Here is a 20,191-nt window from a genome sequence, read left to right as displayed (position 1 = left end):
TTGTGTTACTGTCAGTTCTCCTTTCAAGTCTGTTAGTGTTTGCATGTGTACTGAGAGACTCCTATGCTGGGTGCATAAATATTTACAATTGTTATGGCTTCTTCTTGGATTGATCCTTTGATCATTATGTAATGTCCTTCCTTATCTCTTCTAATGTTCATTATTTTAAGGTATATTTTGTCTGATATGAGAACTGCTACTCTGGCTTTGTTTTGATTTCCATTTGAACGGAACATCTTTTTCCATCCCCTCACTTTCAGCCTGTATGTGTCTCTCAGTCTGAAGAGGGTCTCTTGTAGACTGCATATGCATGGGTCTTGTGTTCATAACCATTCAGCCACTCTCTGTCTTTTGGTTGGAGTGTTAAGTCCATTTACATTTAAAGTAATTATTGATATACATTTTCCTACTGGAATTCTCTTGTTTGTTTTGATAGGTCTTTTGCTTCTCTTGTGCTTCCTGTCTATAGAATGCCCTTTAAGATTTGTTGTAAAACTAGTTTAAAGTGAAAGTCGCTCAGTTGTGTCTGATCCTTTGCCACCCCATGGACTTCTCTCAGCCCACGGAATTCTCCAGGCCAGAATACTGGAGTGGGTAGCCGTTCCCTTCCCCAGACAATCTTCCCAACGTGGGAATCAAACCAAGGTCTCCTGGATTGCAGGCGGATTTTCTTTTACCAACTGAGCTATCAGGGAAGCTCTGATAAAGCTAGTTTGGTGGTGCTAAATACTCTTAACTTTTCCTTATCTGTAAAGTTTTGATTTCTCCATTAATTTTGAATGAGATTCTTGCCAGGTAGAGTAATCTTGGTTGTAGATTTTTCCTTTTCAGTATTTTAAATATATTCTACCATTCCCTACTGGTCTGCAGAGTTTCTGGTGAAAGATCAGCTATTAATTGTATGGGGTTTCCCTTGTATATAACTTGCTGCTTTTTTTATATTAAAATTTCAGTTTTATTGAGATACAGTTGACATGAAACATATTGAAAGTTTAAGGTATTTAGTGTGATTTGATACATATATATATATATAGTGAAATGATTACAACAATAAGTTTAGTTAACACCACACAAGTGGTTTTCTTTAATATAATAGGTTTACATTTAATTAATTTATATTAATCTTATACCCTGTACAAATATATTTAAAATTTTGTATTTCATACATTGCTATTAAATGTCCATAGGGCATTTAGAAAAGCTGGCAGCAAGATAAACATTACTAAATTTCAAAAAGTAAAATTCTTTTTGTGTGTGTGTGATTCAGTTATACATATATGCATATATTATTTTGGAAATTATTTTCCATTATAGGTTATTATAAGATATTGACTATAATTCTCTGTGCTATACCATACACCTTTGTTGCTTTTTTCATATATTATTTTTAATTTAGAAATCTAGTGTTCTACTCATACTGAATCAAACATGAAATCAAAATGTCATAAATTTTTAGTTATGCAAAATTTCACATTTTCTAAATATATATAATACATATTATTTATGTATATATGCATGCAAAAGCCTTTCTACTATGCTTGGTAAAGTCTTGAGAAAGAACCTTTTCTAAAAAAAAAAAAGATGGAAAAACTGGAAAACATAAACCAAATGAAATGGGAGCACTGAATATGGACTAGAAAAAATGAAACATACGAGATAAAAGTAAAAGATTCTCATATAGTCCAGTTTTTTTTTTAAACATCCCTGTTCATTTGAAACATATCTGAAGCTTTGGCAAAAAAAAAAAAAAAAAAAAGAGTAATACCAGGCATTTGTATTTTTCAAAAAAATTCCAAGATAATCTGATATGCATCTGCATTTTAAAAAGTGATAACAGGTTTTTCTATTAATTGGTAGTTTTGATGATATGTGCTGTGCTGTATTTAGTCACTCAGTTGCACCTGACTCTGTGAGCCCATGGAGTGTAACCCACCAGGTTCTACTGTCCATGGGAATTCTTCAGGCAAGAATACTAAAGTGGTTTGCTTTGCCCCCCTCCGAGGTGTCTTCTCAACCCAGGGATCGCACCCATGTCTCCCACACTGCAGGTGGATTCTTTCTTGTCTGAGCCACCAGGGAAGCCCCAAAATACTGGAGCGGGTAGACTATCCCTTCTCCAGGGGAACTTCCAGCTCCAGGAATCAAATTCAGGTCTCCTGCATTGCAAGCGGATTCTTTACCAGCTGAGCTACCAGGGAAGCCCTTTGATGATATAGAATTCTATCATTTTTCTGTTTATGAATCATGATGCAATGGTATTAAGTAATAGTTACATCATCATAATAGTAAAAGATGTTTATCAGTTTTCACAATCGATAGCCAGACAAAAAATAACAGACAATTACAGTTGCAAGCTATAATGGAAACATAATTAACCTAACAATATAAAATAGTTACATACAATTTGGGGGATCAAACAGAGTGATGTGTTAAGTGTATACATGTACAGGTTTTCATCTGCTCTGCCAGTCTATGTCTTTTGGTTGGTGCATTTAATCAATTTACATTTAAGGTAATAATTGAGATGTATGATGCTATCACCATTTTCTTGATTGTTTCGGGTTTATTTTCTGTAGGTATGTCTTTTCCTTCTCTTTCTTCTTGCCTAGAGAAATTCCTTTAGCATTTGTTTTAAAGCTTGTTTGGTGGTACTAAATCCTCTTAGCTATTGATTCTCTGGAAAGCTTTGGATTTCACCAACAAATATGAAGAAGATTCATACTGAGCAGAGTATTCATGATTGTAACATTCTTTCATTTCATCCTTAAATGTGTCATGCCATTCCCTTTTGGCTTCTACAGTTTCTGTTGAGACATTAGCTGATAGCCTGATGGCAGTTCCTTTGTATGTTATTTGCTGTTTTTCCCATGTTGCTCTTAATATTTTATCTCTGTCTTTACTTTTTGTCATTTTGATTACTATGTGTCTCAGTGTGTTCCTCCTTGGTTTTACCCTGCTTGGGACTCTCTATGCTTCCTGGACTTGGTTGACTATTTCCTTTTCCATGTTAGGGAAGTTTTCAGCTATTATCTCTTCAAAGATCCTTTGATCCAAAGATCCTTTTCTTAGATCCTTTCTCTTGCTCTTCTTCTGGCACCCCTATAATGCAAATTTTCATGCATTTAATGTTGTCCCTTAGGCCTCTTAGATTCTCTTCATTTCTTTTTTTCTGTATTCTGTTCCATGGCAGTGATCTCCACCAATTTGTCCAGGTCATTTATTTGTACTTCTGCCTCATTATTCTGCTATGGATTCCTTCTGGCATCTCTGTTTACTTATTCTTTAGTTCTTCTGGGTATTTCATAAACATTTCTTGTATCTTCTTGATCTTTGCCTCCATTCTTTTTCTGAGATCCTGAATTATATTCACTATCATTATCCGGAATTCTTTTTCTGGGAAGCTGCTTATCTCTGCTTCATTTAGTTGTTTTTCTGGGGATTTACCTTGTCCCTTCATTTGGGACATAACTTTCTGCTTTTTCATACTGATTAACTTTCTGTAATGTGGTTTTGTTTTAGTCACTGTGGGATTGTGGTTCTTCTTGCTTTTTCTGTCTGCCCTCTGATGGATGAGGTTAAGAGGCCTGTGTAAGGTTCCTGATGTGAGGGACTGGTCTGGTGGGTAGCACCTTGCTGAGTAAAACTTTAATTCAATTATCTGCTGATGGGTGGGGTTGCACTCCTGCCCTGAGGAAACCCAACCCTTGAGTCTATAGCTCTATCAATTTAGTTTTTTTTTTTTTTTTTCATTTATTTTTATTAGTTGGAGGCTAGTTACATTACAATATTGTAGTGGCTTTTGCCATACACTGACATGAATCAGCCATGGATTTACATGTGTTCCCCCACCCCTATCCCCCCTCCTGCCTCCCTCCCCATCCCATCTCTCTGGGTTTTCCCAGTGCACCAGCCCTGAGCACTTGTCTCATGCATCCAACCTGGGCTGGTGGTCTGTTTCACCCTTAATAGTATACTTGTTTCAATGCTATTCTCTCAGAACATCCCACCCTCGCCTTCTCCCACAGAGTCCCAAAGTCTGTTCTGTACATCTGTGTCTCTTTTTCTGTTTTGTATATTGGGTTATCATTACCATCTTTTTTTTTTCATATATATGCATTAGTATACTGTATTGGTCTTTATCTTTCTGGCTTACTTCACTCTGTTTAATAGGCTACAGTTTCATCCATCTCATTAGAACTGATTCAGTTGAATTCTTTTTAATGGCTGAGTAATATTCCATTGTGTATATGTACCATAGCTTCCCTATCCAGTCATCTGCTGATGGGCATGTAGGTTGCTTCCATGTCCTGGCAATTTTAAACAGTGCTGCCAGGAACATTGCGGTGCATGTGTCTCTTTCAGATTTAGTTTCCTTGGTGTGTATGCCCAGGACTGGGATTGCTGGGTCATATGGCAGTTCTATTTCCAGATTTTTAAGGAATCTCCACACTGTTCTCCATAGTGGCTGTACTAGTTTGCATTCCCACCAACAGTATAAGAGGGTTCCCTTTTCTCCACATCCTCTCCAGCATTTATTGCTAGTAGACTTTTGGATAGCAGCCATTCCAACTTGCGTGTAATGGTACCTCATTGTGGTTTTGATTTGCATTTCTCTAATAATGAGTGATGTTGAGCATCTTTTCATGTGTTTGTTAGCCATCTGTATGTCTTCTTTGGAGCAATGTCTGTTTAGTTCTTTGGCCCATTTTTTGGTTGGGTCATTTATTTTTCTGGAATTGAGCTGCAAGGAGCTGCTTGTATATTTTTGAGATTAATCCTTTGTCTGTTGCTTCGTTTGCAATTATTTTCTCCCATTCTGAAGGCTGTCTTTTCACTTTGCTTATCATTTCCTTTGTTCTGCAAAAGCTTTTAAGTTTAATTAGGCCCCATTTGCTTATTTTTACTTTTATTTCCAATATTCTGGGAGGTGGGTCATAGAGGATCCTGCTGTGATTTATGTCGGAGAGTGTTTTGCCTATGTTCTCCTCTAGGAGTTTTATAGTTTCTGGTCTTACATTTAGATCTTTAATCCATTTTGAGTTTATTTTTGTGTATGGTGTTAGAAAGTGTTCTAGTTTCATTCTTTTACAAGTGGTTGACCAGTTTACCCAGCACCACTTGTTGAAGAGGTTGTCTTTTTTCCACTGTATATCCTTGCCTCCTTTGTCTAAGATAAGGTGTCCATAGGGGCGTGGATTTATCTCTGGGCTTTCAATTCTGTTCCATTGATCTATATTTCTGTCTTTGTGCCAGTACCATACTGTCTTGATGACTGTGGCTTTGTAGTATAGTCTGAAGTCAAGAAGGTTGATTCCTCCAGTTCCTTTCTTCTTTTTCAAGATTGCTTTGGCTATTCGAGGTTTTTTGTATTTCCATACAAATTGTGAAATTATTTGTTCTAGTTCTGTGAAAAATACCATTGGTAGCTTGATAGGGATTGCATTGAATCTATAGATTGCTTTGGGTAATATAGCCATTTTCACAATATTGAGTCTTCCAATCCATGAACACGATATATTTCTCCATCTATTTGTGCCCTCTTTGATTTCTTTCATCAGTGTTTTATAGTCTTCTATATATAAGTCTTTCATTTCTTTAGGTAGATATACTCCTAAGTATTTTATTCTTTTTGTTGCAATGGTGAATGGTATTGTTTCCTTAATTTCTCTTTCTGTTTTCTCATTGTTAGCATATAGGAATGCAAGGGATTTCTGTTTGTTAATTTTCTATCCTGCAACATTACTGTATTCATTGATTATAGCTCTATCAATTTAATTCAGTCCCTCAGTCTTGTGTCTGACTCTTTGTGACCCCATGGATGGCAGCACACCAGGCTTCCCTGTCCATCATGAACTCCTGGAGCTTGCTCAAACTCATGTCTATCAGGTCAGTGATGCCATCCAACCATCTTATCCTCTATCTCCCCATTCTCCTCCTTCCTTCAATCTTTCCCGGCATAGGGGTCTTTTCCAATGAATCAGTTCTTTTTATCAGGTGGTCAAAGTACTGGAGCTTTAGCTTCAGCATCAGTCCTTCCAATGAATATCCAGGACTGATTTCCTTTAAGATTGACTGGTTGGGTCTTCTTGTAGTCCAAGAAATTCTCAAGAGTCTTCTACAACACCAAGGTTCAAAAGCATCAATTCTTCAGTGCTCAGTTTTATTTATGGTCCAAGTCTCACATCCATGCATAACTGCTGGAAAAACCAGAGCTTTGACTAGACGAACCTTTGTCAGAAAAGTAATGTCTCTGCTTTTTAATATTGTTGTCTAACTTGGTCAAAGAGTTTCTTCCAAGGAGCAAGCATCTTTTAATTCCATGGCTGCAGTCACTATCTGCAGTGATTTTTGGAGCCCAAGAAAATAAAGTCTGGCATTGTTTTCCCAACTATTTGCCATGAAGTAATGGAATCAGATGCCATGGTCTTCGTTTTTTGAATGTTGAGTTTTAAGCCAGCTTTTTCACTCTCCTCTTTTACTTTCATCAAGAAGCTCTTTAGTTCTTCACTTTCTGCTGTAAGGGTGGTGTTATCTTCATGTTTGAGGTTATTGATATTTCTTCTGGCAGTCTTGATTCCAGCTTGTGCTTCTTCTAGCCTGGCATTTCTCATTATGTACTCTGCATATGAATTAAATAAACAGGGTGACAATATACAGCCTTGTCATACTCTTTTTTGTGTGTTTTTTTTTTGGGGGGGGGCGGGCTGCCCAGTGAAATTTTGTCTGTTGATGACTGGACTTACTTTTCTGTCTCACTTGTTGTTTGGGTGAGGCTTCCTGTACTGGCTGCTGCTGGAAATTGGGCAATGTTAGGTCCTGTATACAGGTGGAATCCTTCATGGGAATTCTTACTATTTGACACTCCCTGGGTTTTGGAGTTCTCTGGCAGTCAAGGGTCCTGGACTCAGCGCTTCTGCTCCAAAGACTCAGGCCTGATATCTGGCCGGGAAACTGAGATTCCACATGTAACTTATTATGGCATTAAAGGGGGTTAAAACAAACACACAAACACAAAATGAGAAGCAAAAGACGAACCCCAGATAAATGGCACATACCAAGTCAGACATTAGAAACAAAAACAGTGGAAAATACACACACGCACACCCAAAGAATACCAAAATAATCCAAAGAAAAGAAAGTACAAGAGAGTGACCTGGAAAACAAAGGAAACCAAAAATGATATAAACCAATTAAAAACAAAACTGACTAAAACATAAACTAGAAAGCAAAACCAAAGCAAAGTGTCAAGTGAGGAATAAAGCAAAGAAAACTAAATAAACTAACAAACATGTTGAAAAAAAGAAAGAAAAAGAAGAAAGGAAGGAAAATAGAAAAGCAAAGTTAAATAGAAGTATATTAAATATAGATATATATATATATATGAATAATTATAACAGGAAAAGAACAATAAGAAAAACAAAGCCAAGGAAAAATTTTAATCAGAAAAAAGATTTTTAAAATAAAATTATATATTAGAAAAACTCCAGTGAACTTAAAAAGGCCAACATAGATGTAAAAGTATATAAAGGAAATAAAAGGTATTATTTAAAAACAGTTCTCAAAAGCTTAAATATGCTAATAGTAACAATCAAATCAACAACCACAGCAACAGAGGAAGAAAAGAAGAAAAATCCAGAACTAACTGCAGAACAAATCAAAATAGAATAATAATAATAAATGTTTTTTTCAGATATCATCTGCCAGTGTTCTTTCGCTTGCTGTGAGTCACAGTCCACCTCTGTCTCCCTAGGATGCCCTCCAACACTGGGCTGCTCTCTGGACCTGCTATGGGGACAGCTCAGACTCTGATGTGGTCGTACTGCTTTGTATTCTTGCCTCTAAAGTGCATATGTGCCAGAGCTACTGCTTTTTATTCTGTGGGGCCTCGCATTGTCCTTTTATATATTCCACAGACACAAAGTCTACCTAGTTAGTCATGTGGATTTAGTCTGTAACTTGTACAGCTGGTGAGAAGCTTTTTAGTCCTCTTCCTTATCCACACTGCCCCTGGATTTCAACTGTGGTTTTAACTCCACCTCTGCATTTGGATTGTCCAAAGGAGTTTTTCTCTTCAGGCTGCCCTGGAGGAGTTGGGTCTGACCCAGTAAGGACCTACAAAATGGACAATTGGGAAGAAACAGGTAATTCTTGGAAAGGTACAGTTTTCAAAGACAGAATCAGGAAGAATTAATAATATAAATAGACCAATCACAAGTAATGAAATTAAATTTTAATTAAATATCTTTAAATAAATAAAAGTTCTGAATCAGATGGTTTCACAGGTGAATTCTCCCAAACATTTAGAGAAGAACTAATACATATCCTTCTCAAACTCCTCTCAAAACTTGTAGAGAGAAGAACACTACCAAACTCATTATAGAAGGCCACCATCACACTAATACCAAGGTCAGACAAAGATATCACACACACAAAAATTACAAGTCAATGTTAGAGACACAGTCACAGAAATCCTCAACCAAATATTAGCAAACTGAATCTGACAACGCACTGAAAAAAATCATACAATACAATCAAGAGAGATTTGTGCTAGGGAGGCAAGGATTGTTGACTATATAGAGTTCAAGAGCTTTAGTATTCAACACTTAGATTTCAACTCCAGCTCTGCCACCTATTAGTTATGTGCCATTTTCTGGGAATAATAATGGTATTTGCATGATAGGATTGCAGTTTGTTCTTGGAGGCCTCAATACCAACTGTCTTTAAACAACAGCCCAGAATAATTGTACCCTGTCCCACAGTCTTGTGAAAGTACTGTGGAGAAAAATAAAGCATTAAGGAGGAAGGAGGCCACCAGAAAGAGTTTGCAGTTTTATATAGGGAGTTGAGGGGTCTTACTGAGAAGTTAACATCTGAACAAAGACCTGAAGTAGGTCAGGAAGTGAGACATGTGGATACCTGGAAGGAGAGAATTCTAGAGAGGAAGGAGCATGCACAGAGTAGTGAAGGAATAGCAGGAAGCCCAATATCCTAGAGTGCATTAAGGAAGGAGGGGAGTTAGGAAGATGAGGTCAAATGATATAGGACCTTCCAGACAAAGGGACCTAATGGGGTGGTTCTGAGCTCACGAGTAATGTGATGCAACTTAGGTTTTGAAAAGATTCATCTGGGTGATATTTTGAAAATAGATATTAAAGGATTAGGGGCAAAAATGAGAGACTCTGAGGCAACTGTGATAATCCAGGTGAGAAACAATGACCCAATTGAACCAAGGAGGTGATGAGAGGAGAGGCATTTTGTTTTAAACATTTTTTTCCATATAGATGTACAAAAATAAGTATTCAAATATATATAGAATGTTGAGATATATTGTCTAATAGTGAAAAAGAAATGAAAATGAAAAAAGAAAAGAATGAAGTCAAGAATAAAGCAAGGTTTTATGGCTAGAAAAAAAAAATGGAAGGATTGAGTTGACCTTTGGAAGGATGAGAAACTCTATAGGAAGAATGTTTTGGAAGTTTGAGTTTAAACATGTCAAGATAGAGATACCTATTATACATGAACATGGAGATATCAAGTAAACAGTTGGATATTCACACTATGGAGGCCAGGGACAGATTGTATCTTTAAGTCCTTTTTGCCACAGAAGGTCACAGGATTACTGCACAGCCAGAGCACCAAAAAGAAATGAGTGTAGACAGTGAAGCAAGGTCATCTGGGTATGAACGCCGGCTATTCAAAAATTTAGAGGTTGGAATGATACTGATAAAGGAAACTTTGGAGCAACCATCCAGTAGGCAGAAAATAATGGTGACTGCAAAGTGAAAATAGTGATTCCAGGAAGCATAGGTCCACTGTGGCTGAGAACTTATAGGAAATAAGGACTGAAAATTGACCACTGGATTTAACAACATAAAGTCAGCATAGTGACCAGACAAAGCAGACTCAATGGAGAGGTAGGGGCAATGCATAGAAAAAGGGAGAAAGAAATTGAGAGAAAGAAATTTCCTCAAATAAGGCATACAGATTGTCAGTTCAACATGAACAATTTGAGAAAAGCAATTCAGGACCACAAGCAGTTTCCACTTCATCAGCACTATGATGGTTAAAATTAAAAAAATAAAAAATAAATAGCAAAAGTTTGAGATGCTGTGGAGAAATTCTCATATATTGCTGGTGGAAATGTAAAAGAGTTGCAGCTGCAGGTAGAAGATGGGAATGAGAGAAGAAGAGCAAGTAGAGGAAGATTTAGGAAGGATAACACAACAGATGATAGTAACTGTTTGGGTGTCTGGAATGACAGAGAGAAAGAATTGAAATGAGTGAGATTATTATACCCTCCCTGCGATTATGCCTACATCACTTACAACTAGGGAGAGTACTTAACATCAATAGACTTTAATTTTCCATTTGTATATTGGGGGTTTCATTATCACATAATTCTTGAATATTCATGAATAATAATGGAAAGGGAAGCTGACTTGAGAATAGGGATGCTGAAATCCACAACACACATTGTATGAGAGGAAGGAATTCCCACAAGACCCAAGAAGAAGAAGTGTCTCTGCTTCAGGTGTCTCCTCTGAACCAAAGGGCAGGACTGCTCATTGCATGTCTCCCACCTGCACCTACCATCTTATTGTCCTCCTAAGGAGCAATTCCACTTTCAGCCACCAACTGCTTCATCCATCATCAGAATGAACTCATTCCACATTGAGGCACTTGAGTCAGAACCAGGATCCTTGGAAAAGGAGCAAATGGAAGATAATCTCTGAATACTCCAAGATTCTAAGGTCTTCAGTGACCATGTGGCAAAGGATAGGATATGAATGCTGGAATTATCTAACATTAGATTTAAGAATTTGCTCTGATACCAACTATTTATTGTCCTGCAAAATAGAAACAGTAATATCTACTCTAAAGACTTCTTATAAGAAGAAATAACATTTATAAAATTCACATGACAAAGCCTGGTTCAACACAGGCTTGGAATGTTGAGTTCCTTTTCTTTTTCTTTTTTGTCTTATGCTTTGAGAAGCGAGGTAGGTGGGAGGGGGTCAATGGGTTGTCACATCTTACACTGTTTTTGGATTGATGGCACTGACACAAGCCATGACCGATCACCTGGAATGCCAGTGATAGTGGTCATCTTCTCTCTTAGCCTTCTGTTCAGCCTGAGCTAAACAGGCTAAAAACAGCCTTACTATGGAAACTCTATTTCTTCATTATCCATGTACCATCCAGCAGGATACTAGCATTGCTTCATAATGCTCAAGCCTTTAAGTCAGAATCTTGCTTTCTGAGGCCAGAACTGAAGCAGCTAAGCTTGCTGAGGTGAAAGTGGAATCAGGAGACCCAGACATCTAGATCAGCAGACAAGGGATCACAAATCATAGAAATATAGTGAGTCTATCTCTGAGTCAAGAGCTGGAACTCAAGGCAGGAAGCAAAGGCTTTGATGAGGTGAGGACCCTCAGGAGGTGGATAAGCTCCCACACAGTTCAGTGCAGACTGCCTCAGGTCATCAGGAGGCTGGAGGTGGGTAGGGAAGCCAGGTAGAGTGGTTGAAGGTCATCAAGTTAATCTTGCTTCCTTGTGGACTTATTATCAAAAAGACTTCTGTAGACTGAGTTCTGGGTCTCAGTCTGCTGAGTGGGAGCTAGGTGGAGGCTGGCTTACACCCTTCACAGACAGAGGTGCTTACCTCTTGGCACTGGCCTCCTAAAGACACAGCACCCTTCTGAGGGAGATACAGCTGAGGTTAGCAGAGAAGAGTGATGACCAACCCAAGGCAAATTGTGGTAGGGGACTGGGTTTTGTTCAATGTGTCTGAAAAGGTCAGATGTGGAAGAGACCATTTCCAAATTTTAAGGAACATATAGAACATGTGACCTGGAAGGGGGCTTTGTATTGGGTCATAGAATTCAAAGAACAGGGATGAGAGGAAGGGACAGGGCAGGCATCACCATTTCAGGCAGAAGGATGTGAGTGAGCAAAGAGGAGGCTGACTAGGATCTGAGGCCAGCAGGTTGTGGGGACTGAGGGTCAGAAGAAGCAGGAGAGGGCTGGTTCAGATTTTCCTTAAAATTCACTCCTTACAGCAGCTTCATCAGAGTCTGTGTGCTGCACTTCCATTCTAATGACCCCCACCCCAGACAGGAAAGGCCTGAGGATGATTTCCTAAGACTATAAATCCAGCCTGGGTCCTTCTCTGAGACAGAAGAGGTGTGGAAGGGCTAGAAACAGTATAAATTCCTCTTCCCACTTCACAGGAGGTATATTTGAGGTCCATGAACTGAAGCTGAGGTTAGTACTAGTGATCAGGAACAAGGGATGTGGCATAGGGTATAATGTACACTGGATATTCCCCCAATGTACATACAGACACATACACACAATGTCCAACATGCAACTTTTGCCCTACACAGGGTGCAAAGCAAACTCAGGACAGTCCTTTATGGACTCACACCTACCCATGTGGCTTCCATAGATTCCCAAATCATCACCCAGCACCAAGGTCCTAAACTCTTCCTCCGTGGTCTGGCAAATATCTTCCACACAGTCCCCATGCCTGGGCTTATGTCCTCAGGAAGATATACACCACCACACAGGAGAGGCTGTGAGGATTATTATGTGTAGGAAGGTCCTCTTTGGAAAGCTTCAGGAGAAGAGGGGCTAGGCATGAGTCAATGATGGAAGAAGAGGATTCATCCGGTAGGGTGAGGATCCTGAGTGGGAGGGCACTTGGGGAGGTGTCAGAGGATGTCAGAAGGACATATGTACCCAGAGAGCTGGCAGCAGGAAAGTCAGAGTAACACAGACCAGGGGCAGCTGGAGCTGAACCAGAGCTGGGAGAGGCAGGTGTCTGCAGGAATCAGGCTATGAGTGGAGGTGTCCTAGGAGTGCCGAGTCTCCTGCTTCCTCCAATTAAATTATCTTCATGGGCCCACTTTCTGGCTTGTGGACCTCACTGCAGACTCTAAAAGGCTCCTCTTCTTCTAAGTATGTTCACCAATTACCTATGAATGGAAGACAGAGGGTTTATAAAGAGCTGAGAGAGGCCCCAGAGTGATCCACATGGAACCAATGCTGCTGATATGAACTGCATGTGAATTCCCCCAAAGTGACCAGCTCTACATTGGCCCCAAGTTTGAAATGTTCTGCGAAAATACCACTGACCACATGGTGAGAGACAGCAGGGCCAGGAACAGCAGATGACTGGGTTGACAGACCCAGGAGGAAGACCCACGAGAGCCCAGGCTGGGCACAGCTCCCAGTTCTCACCTTGTATGTGGCCTCTCCAGGTGCCTGCTGGCTCAGCTCTGCATACTGGTCTCCACCATCATTGTCCCTGTGATCCTCCTGAAATTCTATACCTGAGTCATACACAGAGTGAAGCTTGAACCTTGGCCTTGAAAACATATGCCTTCCCCCATGTCAATGAACCCAAGGTCAAGCCTATACCCACCTTCCCCTTCCCCAGAGATAATCCTTGAGCAGCAAAATAAAGGAGGAAGGCAGCCAAAGGTTCAGTGGGGGAGGGGTGGGAAGTGGGGCAGGAAAGAGAAGTGAAACCTGCCTCTTCCAGTCTTCATCTTCCTCTTCTTCCCACATGTCTTCCAAAAGAACAGTCCAACTCCAAGGATCAACAGCATAACCACAACAGCCTTTATGATGCATGACAGGGGGTCAGCACTGACCTGTCCATGTGAATCTGTTTTCCTCACACAGAGAGAATGAAGAAAGTTAAGGAAAGACAGAACTTGTAATACCCATTGCTGAGGGGAGATATATAGAGAGGAGATGGTGAAGTCAGCTAAAGAGAAAGGAGTGAGGCAGTATCATTCATTCACCCAGGTCCCGAGCTCTTGCTTGATGCCAGGGATGCTGAGAGGAGCAAGCCGGGGTCACAGAGGGGGAAGACTGAAAATACCAAAGTCTTCCAGCCAGAGAGATGGCAGTGCCATCGAAGTTTGTACCTTGTACACTGGTCTTCAAGGAGGGCCTCCCAGAGGAGGTGATGCAAAACCTGAGCCTTGAGGGAGGAATAGGAGTTTACCAGACATTCAGACTGGGCACAGCTTTCCAAGAAGGAGTGGAAATGGCTGTTTCCACTTCCATTTGTTTGTTCCATGACAAATCTCCAGCCCTAGGGGTTGCAATCACCCTAGACCAGCAGGCAGGAGAGGGTAGGGCAAGGGCGAACTGGACAAGGAGGATCAGAGGGAGGAAGAGGCTCTTTCCAGAGGACCTTATGGGTCATGCTGAGTGTTGAACTTTCTCTGAGACTCCAGAATGGGACCAAGGGAAAGGTATCATGAGATTTTAAGTGATGCTGACATATCAGCTCCCACCAGCAGCTCATGGGAGATGGTTAGAGGTGCTGGACTGCACACAAGATACCAGGTCATTCATTCAGTGAAATATTAACTGAGCAGTGCTAGAAGCTTTGTTTGGTACAAGAATTAAAAGGAGAACAGGACTAGTCCTCTGCCCACAAGGTGTTCCAAACTATGGAGAAGACAAACCCATCAATTGCACTGCTACTCAGTGTGGGGTGGCCATGGACTGCTCCTTAGAGGGGATGATGCCTGAGGCAGGGCAGTTACAGCAGCTACAGTGCCTGTGCAACATGAGATTGAGCCACCCTTTGTTCAACTTGATTCATAACAGAACTATAACCAAGTCAGGACATGGGTTACATGCCCATGACCTGAGGAAAATCCTTCAATAGGAATAAGTAAGGAAGTGAAAAACTCTTGACTTGGGAGGTTTGATGGTAGAGGAAATAGCATTTCCAGAGGCTCAGAAGCTTGCAACTTCAGAACACGTTCAGGGAAGCCAAGCAAACAATTCAGTGTGAAGTGCGTGAGGTAAGGAACATGGGCAGGGGAGCTTCAGAGCCCTGAATCCTGAAGGGAGTCCCTGGGTCAGACGCCTACAGATGATACAGACCAATCACAAAGTCCAATTGCTTTTTAAAAGACTACGCACTATAGAAAATGAATGAGGTAGGAGGAGTGCTGGAAAACTATTGCCCTGGACCAGATCTGACACTGCCCTGCAGCACCTGGGAGGGAAGGAGCTCCCCAGAGGGCAACAGGTAGGCAGGTGCAGGCAGCAGGGAGCATGGGTCAGGGGAGGGGTGAGCCCTCAGAGAAATAAATCTCTAGTGAATGCTTTTGCTGTTGCAGCTCTAGTTCTCTTCACCTCCCCAACAACACCCCTGCTCTGCCTCCAGGGCCAGCTAGGACAGTGAATAGATCATCTTGAGCTCGGTGGACAAGATTTTCAAAAAACAAATCCCTGTTTCTTGAGGGAAATGTGGGGATAGAGTTGTACTGGCAGGCAAGGTCTTGAGGGACAGTTGAAAGCAGACATGCTGTGGCTGTACCCATCAGACTGCTTTATGGGGTGACCCATTAAAAGGTGGGGCTAATAACATGGTGGGGAGAAAAGCCCATGAGCCTAACCCCTGAGCTCTGACAGTGCCCGTCCCCTCTGGTGGGTGCACTCACCAGAGACACAGACTTCTCCAAGGTCTAAGGTGGCAGCTTTCTGGTCCACCTGGTTGCTGACTACACAGGTCAAGCTGGCACTGGGTCGGCTCAGGGGCAGGCTCAGAGTCAGGGTCCAGGAGTCTGAGGGTGGATCCAGCATTATTCTCTGCTCCCTGGGAAGGCCCATGCTCCCCCAGGTCACCTTCAGGTCCTCTGTGTCCCGTGAGGCTGTGCACTCCAGGGTGGCATTGCACCAGCCTGGTGTGATGGATGTGGATTTGACCAGGATCTGGGGAAGGGGTGCAGGATCTGGGAGAAAAGAGACAAAAGAATGGGGCTCACATGATTGGAGAACATTTCAGTCTGTACATTCTCATCCATCATCTCACTGAAACCCTGGCATTCTCCCCTTAATGATAGTGAACACATTTTACAGACAAAACACAATTTGCAGAACTAGAACAAATAATTTCACAATTTGTATGGAAATACAAAAAACTTCGAATAGCCAATGCAATCTTGAGAAAGAAGAATGAACTGGAGGAATCAACCTTCCTGACTTCAGATTATACTACAAAGCCACAGTTCAAGACAGTATGGTATTGGCACAAAAACAGAAATATAGATCAATGGAACAAGATAGAATGCCCAGAAATAAACCCATGCACCTATGGGTACCTTATTTTTTTAACAAAGGAGGCAAGAATATACAATGGGGCAAAGACAGCCTCTTCAGTAAATGGTGATGGGAAAACTGGTCAGCCACTTATAAAATAATGAAACTAGAACTCTTTCTAACACCATACACAAAAACAAACTCAAAATGGATTAAAGATCTAAACATAAGACCAGAAACTATAAAACTCCTAGATGAAAACATAGGCAAAACACTCTTCGACATAAATCACAGCAGGATCCTCTATGACCCACCTTCCAGAGTTGTGGAAATAAAAGCAAAAATCAACAAATGGGACCTAATTAAGTTTAAAAGCTTTCGCATAATGAAGGAAACTATAAGCAAGGTGAAAAGACAACCCTCAGAATGGGAGAAAATAATAGCAAACAAAGCAAACTGACAATTAATCTCAAAAATATACAAGCAGCCCCTGCATCTCTATGCCAGAAAAATAAATGACCCAATAAAAAAAAATGGGCCAAAGAACTAAACAGTGAGCTGCAACAGCAAAAGCATTCACTAAAGAACTAAACTTTTTTCTCCAGAGAATACATACAGATGGCTAAGAAACACATGAAAAGATGCTCAACATCACTCATTATCAGAGAAATGCAAACCAAAATCATAATGGGGTACCATCTCATGCTAGTCAGAATGGCTGCTATCAAAAAGTCTACAAACAATAAATGCTGGAGAGGGTGCGTAGAAAAGTGCAAAACTTTTCTTACAGTGTGAAAACCTTCTTACACTGTTGGTGGGAATGCAAACTAGTACAGCCACTATGAAGAGCAGTGTGGAGATTCCTTAAAAAACTGGAAATGGAACTGCCATACCACATAGCAATCCCACTGCTAGGCATACACACTGAGGAAAACAGAATTGAAAGAGACACGTGTACCCCAATGTTCATCGCAGCACTGTTGACAATAGCCAGGACATGGAAGCAACCTAGATGTCCATCAGCAGACGAATGGATAAGAAAGCGGTGGTACATATACACAATGGAATATTACTCAGCCATTAAAAAGAATGCATTTGGATCAGTTCTAATGAGGTGGATGAAACTGTAGCCTACTATACAGAGTGAAGTAAGTCAGAAAGGAAAACACCAATACAGTATACTAATGTATATATATGGAATTTAGAAAGATGGTAACGATGACCTGGAGAAGGCAATGGCACCCCACTCCAGTACTCTTTTGCTGGAAAATCCCATGGATGGAGGAGCCTGGTAGGCCTCAGTCCATGGGGTCACTAAGAGTTGGACACAACTGAATGACTGAATGACTGAACGACTTCACTTTCATGCATTGCAGAAGGAAATGGCAACCCACTCCAGTGTTCTTGCCTGGAGAATCCCAGGGATGGGGAAGCCTGGTGGGCTGCCGTCTATGGGGTTGCACAGAGTCAGACACGACTGAAGCAACTTAGCAACAGCAGCAGCAGCAGCAATAATGACCCTATATGCAAGACAGCAAAAGAGACACAATGTAAAGGACAGTCTTTTGGACTCTGTTGGAGAAGACGAGGGTGAGATGATTTGAGAGAATAGCATTAAAACCTATATATTATCATATGTGAAACAGATCGCCAGTCCAGGTTTGATGCATGAGACAGGGTGCTCAGGGCTGGTGCACTGGGATGACCCTGAGTGATGGGATGGGGAGGGAGGTGGGAGCGCGGTTCAGGATGGGGAACGCATGTACACCCATGGCTGATTCATGTCAATGTATGGCAAAAACCACTACAATATTGTAAAGTAATTAGCCTCCAATTAAAATAAATAAATTATTTTTTTTAAAACCCACAAGTTGCCAAATACTTAACACACAGAAAGTGACAATAAAGAGGGGAGCCACTGAGGTAAGTTGTATGTGATTTTACTAAATTGTGTGTGTGTTTAGAAAGCCTGAAAGATCTCCAACCAGAAAATAAACCCTGATCCCACTTTCCCAATACCCATTATGTCTAAGAAAATTGGGTTTCTCCTAGAAGCAGTAGAAGTCTGGGGAAGAAGGCCTAGTCCTAGATCAGCATCTTGCCCTTCTCTCTTGCACAGATAATGCTTGAAATTTTATAGCCTCTAGAGAAGAGAGACACCGGGTCAACACTGGGACCCCAGAGAAATGTTTTGTGCTCACAGGGATGGACAAATTTGTGGGAGATGCAGAGGTAGCAACTACTGTGATGAGTCTGAGTCTGGTTAGAACATGCCACTGAATTTGAGACATGATATACCAATCAGTTGGTTGTAGAAATCACATGGGAACCTAAAGAAGCAACAATCAAGCTCTCACAGCAGATGTTTTCCTAGGCAGGCAGGCTTTAGGGAAAAAAGTATTGACTAAGTGAGGGCCTCTGGAAATGTTACAGAGTAACTTTTCTCCTACATCTACTGAAGGCTTCTAGAGCTGGATTGGTGGAATCTTTGTCAGTGAGGCTGGTCTTGGGCTGGCACTGAGTAAAAGGAGAAGGAGGTACAGACTACCCATGGATTTCTGAATTGTGATGGCTGAATACTGGACCCCAAATAAGTCCAACCAATCCTCAGAACCTGTAACTCTGTTAGGTTACGTGGCAAGCTGAAATTAAGGTAACAAATGGAATTAAGGCTGCTAATCAGCTTGCTTTAAAATAAGATTATTCTGATTACTTGGATGGGACCAATGTAATCACAAGGGTCCTTAAACATGGAAGGAAGAAGAGGATGAGGTCAAAGGGATAAGATTTGAGAAGAATTGGTCCCAATATTGCAGGCTTTTAAGATGGAGGAAGGTGATCATGAGCCAAATAATATAAACAACCACTAGAAGGTGGAAAATACAAATAAATGAATCGCCTTCTGTAACCTCTAGAAAACAACAGAGCCCTGGCAATACCTTGACTTTGGCCTGGTGAGACCCATGTGTGACTTCTGACCTGTAGCTCAGAAAGTTAATAAATTTGCTTTGTGTTAAGTCTCCAAATTAAAGCAGCAACAGACAACTAATACAGACATAAAGTAAACCTGGACCTAAAAAGAACAATAATTGTTATGGCAATATCATTTCCCCAAATTTCCATTCTCCTCTCCCAAAATACTAAAGCGGTTTTATCCCTGGTGTAAATATCAAGTCCTCTCATCATTTGCAGTAAACCACTAACTTCCTAATTCAAAGGAGAAAAGCAGTCTGAAGTCTGGTGTCTGGAAGGGATCCTGAAAAATGGGGCTTGTGTGAAACTCCTAGCACAAAGGCAGGAGGGAAGCCATAGGGTGGGGTGAGGAGGAGTCACTCACCATAGACAGTGAGGAGGAAAACCTGGGTAAGTTCCATTCCTCCAGGGAAGTCGGCTCGAGACCGGTACTCCCCACTGTCCTCTGGGGTCAGGTTCTCAATCCTCAGGGATGTCACATTGGGCACATGGACCCTGTGCTGGTACTTGTCCTGGAGGCTGACCCAGGTTGGGGGGTCTGCCCCACGGCGGACTCGCAGCAGGACTCTGTAGTTTGACTCAGGGCCAAAGCCCCATGAGACTTCCTCTGGGACAGCTTCTTGATACTTGGTCAGAAGAAACAACACAGAACCTCCTCGGATCCGCTGCAGGGGAACATGGGCTCCAAAATCCTGAACTCCAGAACCATGTGCTCCAGAACTCTTGACTCCAGTGCTGCAGATGCCTAGGGCATGGGACACAGGAAACATATTTTCAGTAACAATAAAGGAGAAAACTATATAGCCTATATTTTAAACAAAATTCATCCAATATACTCCCTTGATTCTTAGGAGGCAAACTAGTAACATGATTTTAAAGCAATTCTACTATTAAATCTTAGTTCTAGTGAACTGCTACCTTGAGTAGGTAACTTTAACTAATCTGTAGTTTCCTCACCTACATTATAAATTGAATGAGATCATGGATCAAAAGTACCTAGCATACTTTCTATCAATACCAAATGCATAACTGTAGGAGGAGCTTCCTAACTGTCCCCTTACGTTCACATCCTTATGTAGTGCCCTCCCCTGGAATGGGGCTGCATCTAGAGAGTGGCTTAGGGCTAGACTAGATCAGACATGAT

The 20,191-nt window shown here is 41.1% G+C and overlaps 1 protein-coding gene across 1 annotated transcript in view; it reads right to left on the bottom strand.

Moving 5' to 3' along the window:
- Positions 1 to 8,215: 8,215 nt before the first annotated feature.
- Positions 8,216 to 20,191, bottom strand: part of LOC110145393 (uncharacterized) — a 30,987-nt gene continuing 19,011 nt past the window's right edge. Inside the window, exons 5-9 of the mRNA XM_070467128.1 lie at positions 19,412 to 19,792; positions 15,477 to 15,767; positions 13,538 to 13,672; positions 13,243 to 13,334; positions 8,216 to 12,977 (exon numbers count right to left, since the gene is read on the bottom strand). Coding sequence (XP_070323229.1) covers positions 12,957 to 12,977; positions 13,243 to 13,334; positions 13,538 to 13,672; positions 15,477 to 15,767; positions 19,412 to 19,792 — 920 coding nt within the window. The 3' untranslated portion in view covers positions 8,216 to 12,956. The remainder of the gene's footprint in view (positions 12,978 to 13,242; positions 13,335 to 13,537; positions 13,673 to 15,476; positions 15,768 to 19,411; positions 19,793 to 20,191) is intronic.

The sequence above is a fragment of the Odocoileus virginianus genome, chromosome 5, assembly GCF_023699985.2.
Source record: "Odocoileus virginianus isolate 20LAN1187 ecotype Illinois chromosome 5, Ovbor_1.2, whole genome shotgun sequence".
NCBI lineage: Eukaryota > Metazoa > Chordata > Mammalia > Artiodactyla > Cervidae > Odocoileus > Odocoileus virginianus.
This window is presented reverse-complemented; position numbering and strand designations above follow the sequence as displayed.